Source organism: Coturnix japonica, chromosome 4 (assembly GCF_001577835.2).
Source record: "Coturnix japonica isolate 7356 chromosome 4, Coturnix japonica 2.1, whole genome shotgun sequence".
Taxonomy (NCBI): Eukaryota; Metazoa; Chordata; class Aves; order Galliformes; family Phasianidae; genus Coturnix; species Coturnix japonica.
In genome coordinates, this window is record NC_029519.1 from 72,004,979 (window position 1) to 72,017,855 (window position 12,877).

Genomic DNA, 12,877 nt, shown 5'->3' on the forward strand with positions numbered 1-12,877 from the left:
CACTTTGACCTTACAGGGGACTCGTCCTGTATGTGCAAGCAAAACCAGTAAATGCATTCCCAGGGTTTCAAAGCCTTACAAGGATGGTTCTCAAAACACAGCAAAATCTAAGAGCTAAAAACTGAGTACAAAGTAATATAAAGAATACCAACCACATGTCTTGGCTCAGTTGTGTCATCAAGGCCACAGAATGAATGCTAGTGAAAAAAACAAAAAAAGGAACAAAAACTATAAAATAAGGTCAAAAGAAAATGAGGAAAAAAGAAAAGAAAGAAGATGTAAGATATGTAACATGAAAGCCAGTGACATAATTTTACAGCAGTTAATTTTTATTCATATTAATTGATTTGAGCTGAAAGTTCAATATACCAATCTGACTCTGAAAAGAGGTAAGAGGGAAAAAAATTCATTATTTGAGGACAGCTTTTGTAAACAGTAACATATGGAGTTTATGTAAAATTCAGAAAAATTAGGCTTAGTTCTATCAAGTATGAACTCATAATTCCATGCCGGACAGATTTTCTGTATGAAATCGTACCCAGACAGGAGTAAAAACTATGTACAACTTCAAGGCCAGAGACTTAGTTATGAAAAAAGCACAATGTGTTTAAAAAGCACTTGTTCCTCTTGTGTTGGCAGGTAGAATGAAACCAAGATTTTACATTATTGTTCTGATAGCCCCTAGAAGCAGGGCAGTTTGCTGAAGAATTTACAGGGTAAAAATACTGCCGCTCTTATCTTCTCTTTGGAAAGCATTTCACATAAAACTTAAAAATTGTATCAATTCCTGAGGGAAAGTAAAAAGCCATACTAATGATGAAGTAACTATAAGCAACGTGCAGCAAGCAGGCTTCTTTATAAAATCTGCCATTCCTTCAAAAGAAAGAATTTCCCTCCACATGAAGTGCTCAGTGTCAGTGTGATGTTAATGTCATTCTCCATTTATTTACACATTAAACCTTAAAAAGAACAATGACGTACAGGTGTATCATTCACCGATGTTCTGACAACACAAATTTCTTTCAGGCATTGAAATTCTGAATGAGATTTCATCTCAAGAAAAGAAGTGTAAACGTAATACAAATAGAAGGAAACCTTGTGCTCATCTAAGAATTGAATTATATCAGAAAATGGTGAAGCCTTGAGAGGTCTCCCATCAATGTGACATTAAGAGAGAAAATGTTAACAATTTTAACTCATTCCCAGTGTTCTGATCAGCCTGTGAATATAGTATTTCTTTTCCAGCACTTTTCCACGACCATTGCAAATAAGAGCCAGCGTACATTATGCTAACTGATACTATCTATGCTACAAACTGTATTGGTTTTTGTTTTGGGAGTATTAACATGAAGAGATTTTATTTATTCTTTCACACTCTTGAGGTTTGCTAAGCATTACCCGTGGGACAGAACAAAGATAGCCTCTTCTGTCAAATAAACAAATCATAATGCTGTTATTTGACCTAAACTACAATAATAATAATAATAATAATAATAATAATAATAATAATAATAATAATAATAATAATAATAATTTCTCCCCATTTTAGCCTAATGACTTTCCTACTTGACAGAAAAACCCAAACACCAGATGATGATGAGTTTACAAGGGCAGAGTTTCGATTATTGCAATAAGGACTTGAACTAAAATTTGATCTTTCTTGTATTAAAATAGATCTCTCAAGAGTAGGTTAAGTCCTATTAACATCAGTGTAACGGAAAAATCAGTATGAGAGAGAAAATCATTGTTATCAATCAGATGTTTATTTACCTTTTCCTCAATTTCTTTGAGTTGCCTTTTTTGAAGTTCTATTTTATCTTCTAGTTCTCGAATCCTCTGGAACAAAAAAGTGAAATAGACCTTATAGTATCTACTTTGAAAAAGATATGAGTCGAAAATATGTTATTAGCTTAAAAATGAGAATAAATACCCTTTATTAATGAGCACTTCCTATTCAGTTATATTAGATGTGCAGATGGCAGGATTGCTTCACATTTCCATGAAACCTTGGCATTTGAAACAAGCTGTATCCTCATATCATCTTGTTTACAACCAGAGAGGAGCTCACCACCCATAAATCATACTTTTAAGATAGATGCAGAGATAAGGTCAATTAGCACCCTAATTTCAAGTCTAATTTCTCTGCAACTGCCAGAATGTTTCTTTTTACTTACCTACACAGTCAGCATATAACAGTTACGTCTCATTTTAACCTTCTCTTTTCCTGTAAAACATGGCCATGCTTCTGAGATATTTATGCTGTACCAGAAAAAACTAAGCGCACTTAGACTTTCAGTGCACCACCAAGATGCCATTCTGACATTCAGAGAGAATGTCTCCACCACAGCTCTCCCTAATTTTAAGAACCTTCTTTGATCAAAGCATCCCCAAAAATATGATTGTTGTTTGGTCCATGTATCTCACCTTAGACTAAGAGGATGCATTTTATTAGTATGTTCAGTATATTGTACTTCTATAGACTTTATAAAGTTCGTAATCTCTTTTTACAGGTAGAAACCTGGGACTTCCTAGTACCAGTTTCTGGGAATGAAAGAGCAACTTTTTAAATCATCAGCTCTTCTTTGGAATTTACTGCCCGATCTCTCCCTGGCCTATAAAAATTTAAGGTTATCAGCAGTTCCTGAACTTTAAAAGGAAAATTGTCTTCCTGTCTAATTCCTGTGCACACACTTATAAATTGAATGTAGGAGCTACTGCACAACTCCCAAATTATTTTGTTAATCTCAGATCCATTTGAACAGTGTATCTTTCAGAAAAGCAACCAGTCAATACTTATACATCAGTGAGATCAACAGAAGATTTGAGTCAATCATCTGCTTTCAGTTCAAGAACTTCCAACGGTGGGAAATGCCCCATGCTCACAGCAGCTCACAGAATTCCCAGCAGCAGATCCTATGACTATTCAGTATAGCTATAGGAAGTGTAATACTTAGGCTTTAACCTTTTGAATCTAATCTGGAGATATCCCAAATGATGAGGTACCTCCACCCCACAGCTCAACATGCCCATGGCTGTTCTCCACAAAAATACTGCAGGCAGGTGGCAAACAAGAATTTTGATATTATTGATGCTTTTTTAAAGAAAAGACTTTGTTTTAGTGATTTTTTTGAACACCGTGCAGTTGGAATAAGTTAATCAAAACACCCCACCATATCATGCCGCATCACTCAGAGGTTTTCCCAGATAATATAAATGCACAAACCAGGATTGCCCTCACATGACATAAGTGCATGCAGCCTTGCTGACAGTAACAAATGCCTGGAGCACAGCTGTATTAATTTCACTTTTCCTCTATTACCTTTGAATTGATTTATACTTCATCTGCTCACGGCATTTCTATCTCTCAAGCGATCACTTTCATATACTGTATGTAGCAGGAATATTACAAGCCTGTGAGAAGCCACAGGATATGAACCAGGCAGATGTAATCATCCCCGACTTCTCTGCTCTATTAAGTTACACTCTTCTTTCTCAGGCACTAATTGCAGTTCTGCTGATTCCTATTTCCAACTGCATCCCAGATCTGAGTGACAGAACTCAACTCTACTGGGGGTGATGCCATGCTCTGTGATAAAATTAGACTGCAGGGAGTTGAGTGGAAAGAAGCAATAACTTCAAACCTCATTTTCACCTTCAAGATTCGTTGTGTGAAATGTTTTTTCAACGTGTGTGGAGAACTATTCTCCTGTAAAAGTAAGAACACTAAAAAAATGCAAACATCTGGTGGCTTCTTCACCTCAGGGTTTAGAGCAAGTTTTATATCAGACATTTTAATTAGACAGCATTTTTCAGATTAGGGAATTCTGTTAATTAAGTAAAAATTGAGATGTTATTATTCCCTCATGAATTTTTAAACTTTTCAGAAGATTACAGCTATTCAATTACTCTCTCCAGTTATTTGGAATAGTGCTAAAAATGAAAACTGATTTTCTGTTTTGCAGTTCTCACCTATAACCCATCATGACTATTAAGCTTGGTGTAACTACATTAGAGGTGGGTGAAAAGACACTAGAGTCTTAAGGTAAAAAAAATTATGGGTTCCTAGGACTTAGTTTAAATACCAAGGCAACCTAGAAATTAAAAAGGAATATATACAGTGCTGCATTTCGTATGTATGAAAATCTATTTACAGAAAATCTTTGAAATGACAAGATGTGTGTCAGTAGGGCAGACTTAAAACAGGGTGATTATTGCCTGTAGGGCAAACATTTCCATGTATACACACACACACATACATATGTCTATTAAAAGACCTGTTCCAAATTTGCCCCCTAAAAATGACATGCTGAAGTTAGGATACAAGTGTTTAAATAGCCATAATTCCCTTTACATGAATGGAAAAGGCAATGGCAGTGGAACACAGAAGACTGAAACTTCAATTGAGTGATATATTGAACCTTTACTCTAGGAAACAGGGTTCAAACCTACAGGACAGAATTTGTTGTTAAAAGCAATAGCGGGCTTGGTGCTATTCATTTGCACGTGCTTGCTTCTGTTCCCCTAGAGTGTGGCAGAAGGATTATCCAGGGGGATGAAATGGATGTAACTATTGCAGTCAACATCCTGTGACTGCACAGGGTCAGCCTAGCTCAGCTATCCTGAAATAACTAGTTCAGTTCATTACCCTTTTTCTTTTAATTCAAAAGATGTCTTTAAAAAAACAGAAATATCTTTGCAACAGGAAAAATAAAAAACAACAATATCAACACAGATTTAAATTCATGTAGCGTAGCTAACATGTCAACATGAACATACTTCGCTTCTGTGCATATCTCCATTTATAGTATTACCTTGACCATATTAGGAAAATGATTTGCAGAATATGACTTTAAAAATACACACAAGGTACATAAAATAAATACAGCTTAAATAAGAGTATCTTCTAGAAAGACCAACTTGTGCTCTTAAGCCAAGGGTTACATTAAATCACCGAGGAAGAAAATACAGAAAAATTACATGTCCAAATTAAGACCAAAGTCAGAACTGCTTGATATGCAATACAAATGCTTACATCTTTATCTAGTCTTCTTTTATTTGCAAGTGTTGGCAATCAAGAATCTGTGGACTCACTCTCAGACCTTCACAGAACTTGATTAGTTGCTTTCAATGAACTCTGGTTTGTTTATGTTTGCAAAAGCATGGTTGTAACAACAAATCATGCAGAAATATATTTTTGTTATTATTTCCATCTTCTGTCATGCTTCAGCTTTAAGTTGATGGTAAGTCAAGGTTTCCTACTGTATCATGTGGAGGTATAAATATTTCAATATAATGATTCGTTTGGCTTTTTGCTTGAACAAGGCAATATAAAGCCAGTGTAATTTCTACAGAACAACAGACTGCGTGAAGAACCAATAAAATCTATGTTACCCTGCTATCAAAACACTTAGACGTTTTGGTTGAGAAGATATCTACAAATTGTTCTTTTCCTTATTTTCATTTTTCTTTTAGAAACAGGGTGGAAGACACGGGTGGGCAATCTGAAAACGGGACAGTTATTATGTTTCCATGCCTTAATACTGGCCTCAGTCAGAGCAGGCATGAGGGACAAAACAAAGCAGTTCCTACAGACAGTAGATGCCCAGACTGCTGCTATCCCAAGTCAACAGCAGATGGCTCTACCAGCCAGGCTACGCTGCAATAGCAAAGCTGCTCAGTCAGCGGCCAGGCTCCTTCTGGAAATCCATTCACATTTCCAGTTAGACACAGAAAAAGCGTGCTGAGGATGTGCAATACGTGCCTTACTTATTACTTAACTGCAATTTGAACAGACTTTTAAGATCCATTATAAAATGATTTTTAGTAGTAGTTATGCACACTTTGGCATAAGAAGGTGGCATTCAGCCCTGTGGCACTCACCCTGATAGACTGACAGTTAAGCAAGAGAAAGAATATCCAGAAAGTTAAGGCACCTAAATCATAAATATTCTTTGAAGGCAACAGTTTTGTGATAAGCATGTGATGGAAACTCTACTAAGTATCATACACCCAGGGCTGTCAATCTGCCTAAAAGAAGAGAATTGAGTATTTGTCCCAGCACAAGATTCTCAACACATGTATTTCTTTTAAATGCACATAACCATCATCATTTTTTTTCACCTCATGTTGGAAAGTCCATCTTTCTGGGAAACAGGATGCAGTTATTTCACTTTGGTTAATTTGGATGGCAAGTACAAAGAAATTCAGACACTCAACTCTTACTTCTAAGATAATAGAGGCGGAGGCACCAAGATGTGAGTGCATAACATTACTATGTCTTGCTGGCTTCCACAAAGCATAGACAGTTCCACAGCACCTCAGTACTTCTGAGAAAACTTTGTAGTAATAAGTAGCCAGCACAGATATGAAAAGAGCATACCACTGAGGAAAAGGCAGGGGGTTCCTTGCAGACCATTCAAATCAGAGGTGAGGTTCAGTGGAAGGATGTTAATGCATTGCCAATGGAGAACCAGTTAAATGCGCTAGGTGCTGGTCTCAAAAGGGAATTTTAGTATGGTCTGGCTCTCATAGTTGTACAGCAGCAACCTCAAGGATATAAGCACTTCTGGACCATCTGAGGAATCAAGGTTTATATGAAATGCAAACAGCAAGATGGATGTTTCTCCTGGAAACATTACTCAGCTTTCAGAGACAGATAAATCCTATTAGCACAGGTTCAAAAACCTGCCTTACGGAGTAGAGAAGAACAGATAACAAAGCTAGTAGTGAAAGTGGTATTATTGCACTTGAGATACTTTATATCATAGAATACTTTAACAAGTATGAAAAAAAAAAGATAAAAAAAAAGTTGATTATATTCCCACATAGTATGCATGAAGTATGTATGCATGGTTGGTATTAGCAATTCATCTACATTAAGTATCCATTCCATGAATACCCTACCCGTTCTAAAGAAGCATTTAATAAATGGAAATCCCCCCAGTGAGCTCAGTGAGCCCTGGATTTCAATCATAGAGCCTTCATTTTTCTTCTGGAGGTAATAAATCAACCCACTGATGATTTGTCATCATTCTGAGAGTTTGGCATCTCAGGAAATTCTGCATCACAAAGAGAGATCTGAAGTGTAAAGAAGTGCCTTGCTACTCTAAAAATCCAAGGTGCAAATTTTCCCTACCTTCGAACAAAATCGTGTAGATTTCATAAATTTCCTAGTTTTTCTTTTATGATACTTCAAATTCTGATGAGAAATCGCCCATCCCTCTGTGCAGCTAAGCAATTCATTTCACACATTCAGGTTTTCTATCCTCATCTCTCAGCTTCCTTTTTGGTAGCAAATACAGATGTTGAGAATTCTGATGTTCCCTAGTTATTGGATAGCAATGAACACTGGATGTGCTGTAAATGAAATGAAGCATCTTTGTTTATGCCTTTTGTCCTCTCCAATTCACTTGTAGCACAAGCCAGCCATTCTCAGTCCTGAACCAACAGCTTGGATGGCTTCAAGTCTTCAAGGACCTTTGCCAGCTGGGGAAAATGCTACCGGGAAAAAAACTTCTGTGGCAAATTTTGGCTGCTGAAACAATGAGACTGCATGCAAGTATCCAGCTGCAGACCCAACATTCTTGTTTTCTAGAAAAGAGAGTAAGTAAAAGGCTCATGGGAACAATCTTTGTTTTATTGGCAGAAACATCAGGACACTGAATTTATCTGCCTGCAAAATACACGTCTTGTCATGCTGCTATCGGTGTGAAAACTCAACAGTGTACTACTAACCAGCGAGTACAGAAATCACCTTAGTAGTTCCTGTGACCCACTCTTATTGGATTTACAGCCATCAGCAAATCAAAGAAAACAATTTGATAATTTTAGCACAAAGCAGACAAAGGAGGATTTGCTAAGCTGCTTATGTCCTTGGCTCTGAAATGTTTGAAAGGTTCATGCTGATGTACATTCACAGGATGTGCACCATGGGTGGACTATATCAAATCCTGAATCTTTGAATTCAGCATATGATCAAGAACAAAGAGAAGAATCTATGCTGTTTCATTATATCACTCTTTTAAGCAGCATCTCAAGGATATCAAGATGCAGGTATGTAAGGTACTTAATAATGTAAACAGAGTAACTATGGTACATGTATAAATTTAAACAAAGATGCATATAAACTGATATTCTTTTAGTTGCTATTCAAACATAGCTGATAGATAAAATTCCTTAAGGAAAAAGTAACAACATAATAACATAATATATATAATATTAAAATTATATTATATTATATTATAATATTTAAATGTATTTTAGCAGTTGTTTTAAGGATCATAATGTATATGCAATACAATACATATGGACAATTGATAGACATCAAGCTTTTCTATCCGCTACTGCAAGAAATTTAGGCTTAGGAATTCAAATATTCCCTTCAGTTTCCTAGAATGTGATTTTGCATAATGAATATAAGGAAAAAAACGCAAGCACATTTTAATATTATTAAAGTAAGCTATTTGTAATGCCATCTTGTTTCACTTTGTGAACAAAAACTTTGGGCCAGTTGAATATATTACATTATTTTTGATACTCTGTATTTCTCAAAATTATCATCAAGATACCTCTTTACAAAGCAGATAATAACCTCATTCCTTTCTGAGTTCTGTAGTCTCAACCATGATAATCCAATTGATAATTACTCAAGTAGGAGAATTGTTCTTGTTAATCTTTATTACATACTTCCAATTGCTTTATTTGCCTTCCTGAAGAAAATGAATCATTTAGCAGCTCCACTGATGCATCTTTCAGCATGGAAGCTTACATGTACTCAATTACATTAACTCTAGTAGTAAATCAGTGAATTTTATAAATGCATTTCCCTTAAAATAAATGTTTTTTATAAGTCAATACTAAACATGAAGATATGGTTTAATATTTGCTTGTAAACTTGATTTATTGCTAAAGTCATTTAAGCCTTAAATATATGCAGAGTGGTTATTCTAAGTCTGTGGGAGCTCAGAAGACCAAATATTCAATATCTTAACTCCTTGACTGCCCAGACACATTATTATTATCAGAATACTTTTTTAGTTAACACATCTACATTCTCTGTCTAAACTGAAACAAAATACATGCATGAATTGTGCATATGAATGTAACGTAACCACAATCCTTCCTAAGAAACACAGGCATTCAGAATTTCAGCATTCAAATTTCAGCTGAGAGTTTTCTAGATTCTATTATTGCCTTCAGGCATGCAGTTGCTCTTAGCTTGAGTACAACCTGAATCAAACCTTACTGAAGGCAAAAGCAGCAGATTTCTTATATGCAGTTTGTAGGTATCGCGCCAGTACAGCTATCATCACTCACAAAGACAAGTAACATCACCAAAGCAATTAGCAAATCAAGCATGGTTTGATCTGAAGTTTAAACAGACAGAAAACATATGTAACAAAGCACTGTAGGATAAACATGTAGAAATGACTAAAATTAACACTCGTCTGTGGGAATTAACAGAATTTTATTGTGCTGCTGTTTTTATGGCAGCAATGACGGTTTGAAAGACTCAATATTCACTTCTGCATAGTAAATCAATACCACAGGTCAACTGTGATTAACCTTGTCATGATATGCTTGATGACTATAGATTACAGTTAGGTCCAAAAGCATTTGTGAATATCAAAAATGCACCATCACGAACAATCTATAGTAGACTGAACAGTGATTATTTCCCAATTGCAAACAATAATAACTGCAAAAAAATATCCCTGATTACCCTATGGATTAATCTACACATACAGCTGCATGCAAATAAATGGGGATGAGCATTGCTAGCACTGTAATACTTCAGACTTAAAATTAAAGCATTAAAGCAGATGATATCTATCAAGCAGTAAATTAACTGAGAATTACCCCAACCACTGATGTGTAAGTAATCTTAGTGATACTTCAACCTTACTTACTGTGGCAAAATTTTGGGATTTTGACCAGGCCACAGAATGGCACAGGGCAACATGCCAGAGAGGACAAACTAAAGATCACACCCTCTCATGCCTATCACCAAGGTACACCAAGCATATCGTCCTCAATAATTTAATAAAGTAAGCATCCATCTCTCTGGCTCTCCAGAGCCTTCACAGTTTAACATAAGCCTTATTCTCCAATTCTCCCCAGGTGAAAAATAAATGGTTTATCAACCATATCAGATTACACAGTTAAATAAAATAACTGCTGAATTTATCCAAGTTCTACCCAAACATCACTAGTATATCAAGCAGCAAATCTGATGTTCCAACTTCACACAAGCAATTAATATTTCAACAAATTAATGTTATTAAATGTTGGGTCTCAGAGAAAACCCTAAAACAAAACAACAACAAATAAGTATTCTGAATAGCTGAGCAAATAAAATTGTATAGGCACAATTAGAATCTATCCTATGTGTTTGTGAACAAGGTGTTTCCTCCCACATATTACATGATAGTGTGGAAAAATTGTCCTGTGTATGAGTTAGTAGGGAGAACCCATAGAGTAATAGCATCCACTATGCTTAACTTATAAGCAGTGAGGTCTCTTGCCTTCTCATAGGACTCTTGTCCTATACCTTCTTCCAGCAAAAATGCACAGTGGTGTCTTGTGTGTATATTACTGATGAATAATTCTGCCTGGTCATAGGAATAAAGGCTTCAAGAAAATACAGTTGAAATATCTACGGCTATATTCTAACTATTTGGGGCTGGAATTTGGATGCTCTCAGCATTTCAGAGAAATGAAATGATGATTTCCTTTACTCTGTGAAACTGGGCTTCGCTCAGCAATATTCTAAACTGAGTTTAGAATGAAACTAAACTCTTCTCCCCACCTCAGCTTAGTATGATGATTACAAAGCAACTCAGAGGAAAAGGTCTTTTTTATCTGCCTCTCACCTCCTTTCTAATTGGCAGCAAACACTTTTGGAATGGAAAGGGTGTCAGCCTGGTGTTCTTCAAGGATTTTCTAGTTTCTTCTTGTATTTAAAATGACTTAAATGAAATCAAGAATAAATTCTGATTCTATATTTTCTTCATGTATGAAGACAACCAACTGTGCAATGCAATTTAAGCTATCCTAATTTAGAACTTGGTTCTCATCACTTTGCACAGTTTCTTACTGCAGAAATGAGCTACAGCCAGAGTAATTGGAATAAAGGCACTATATGATAAATATAAGGCAAAATTTGACCTTTAAAATTTACCAAATTCATCAGGGAACTAATACACAAACTTTTTTCAAGAGATCCAGCAACATGGCTCTTACTTTTTGAATTATTTATTAAAAAAAAGTAAACAGAACTTGCTTAATTAAGAAGTTGATATCATTACTTCAGAAATATCCTGTACTGTTGTTCTACTTGAAGTAATCTTTTCTAGGAGAGGATTCTATAGCTACACTACCACATTTTCTCCTTTCCAGAAAATGCTTACTGTGAAGCATGTTATTTATATAAAATCCCCTCCCTCACAGAACCAGCTAGAAATAATCCTCATAATTTCCCAAGAGCACAAAAGTCATTGCTGTGCACGGGCTAAAGCATAAATGTTAATTTTAAAAGAAGTCCTGTTAGAAATAAAATGGCTTACAGAAGCTCATAAAAAAGACTATAGCACAATACAATATGATAAATATGGGAACAGCAGTGGAACTGCATGCACCCTATGGCTAGGAGCAAATAGCACAAGCTGCTTGTGACAGATTTTTAATTAACATATCTTGCCTCCCACAAATAGTGAGAATGATGTAAATCAAAGCACCTTCTATGATTTGAAAGGAATACTGTCAGTATGCTTCAGCCACAGATCTGCCCCCTAGACCTGCATGTTGCTCTTGGAGTTAGCAAAAATTCTGTATGACTTAGCAGGCAGATCTAATCAGTGTTTGTCACATTTGGTTCCATAGAAGCCTGGTTTCCTTCATACATATTGGATACACTAATGATTCTATTTATACGCTAATAATAAGCACAAGATGAACAGAGCAACCAACGCAAAACAAGGCTTAATATCCTAAATCATGTTTATTGCACTCAAACATTCAAACACAGTGACTAAAAACTAGGGCTTCATATCTAGACAAACGAGCACACAAAAAGAAGAGCAGGCTCACTTTGGACAACTATTATCCATACACGTCCTTATCCCTTTCAGACAGTATATTCTCCAGAAAGAACATTTACCTTTTTTGTAAAACTAGCAGGTCCATCATGCTGCCATTTCATTCTCCTTATCCTCCATTCTGGGAGATTAAAAAAGTGTATACAAAAAAAACCCAAAAAACAAAAGCACTGTAAAGTGCATAAATATGAACAAGTCTTGACTACATTTTTGCCAGAACACAGTATGGTTGGTGCTTGCTAATGACCCTGTGTCAGCAAAACCTCTGGTGTCCATAAATTTATCAAGAAAAGGGGACACTCATTTAATGTAACATCTAAGGATATTTAGCACATTTAGAACAGCTTCATCCATACACAAAGACTCTGCCAACTCTTGACGTGCTCTCTTTTTTTGTAGCATTTCAGCTTCTCTCACCAGCTATGGCAGACAAATTTATTCCAGTGAGGATTAGGCCTGTGATACTACTGTTCCATGCTATGGCATTTTGTTTATTTCTCTGTTGATTTTTTAAGCTGTACATAGTTTTGCACACAACTACTAGATAATTAGCACTGGTCTCATACAAATACAAACTTCAGGAAGAAAACAGCTAAGGGGAAACTGAGTAAAGGATTTCAAATGCAATATGTTTGCTTTCTCTACCTTGGGGAAATTAACTGCTATCTTTGACTTTGTTTTTCCTGTCAACAACAGGGGGTTAAAAATAGATGACTAAAATGCTTAGCTTCTTATTAGGCAGTAGAATTAGCTTAACATGGCCTGCAGGGCTACGACATGTT

At 35.8% G+C, this 12,877-nt stretch overlaps 1 protein-coding gene across 13 annotated transcripts in view; it reads right to left on the minus strand.

The window, feature by feature from the left end:
• The window catches only part of JAKMIP1 (janus kinase and microtubule interacting protein 1), a 126,059-nt gene that overhangs the window by 1,769 nt on the left and 111,413 nt on the right, over window positions 1-12,877 (minus strand). For 12 of the 13 annotated variants that reach the window (XM_032444139.1, XM_032444135.1, XM_032444140.1 and 9 more), the window contains 2 exons: window positions 1,771-1,836; window positions 153-197 (listed from right to left, as the gene is read on the minus strand). In XM_032444139.1, coding sequence (XP_032300030.1) covers window positions 153-197; window positions 1,771-1,836 — 111 coding nt within the window. Of the gene's footprint in view, window positions 1-152; window positions 229-1,770; window positions 1,837-12,877 lie in introns of all 13 variants that reach the window. The other variant, XM_032444147.1, reaches the window with a different exon arrangement.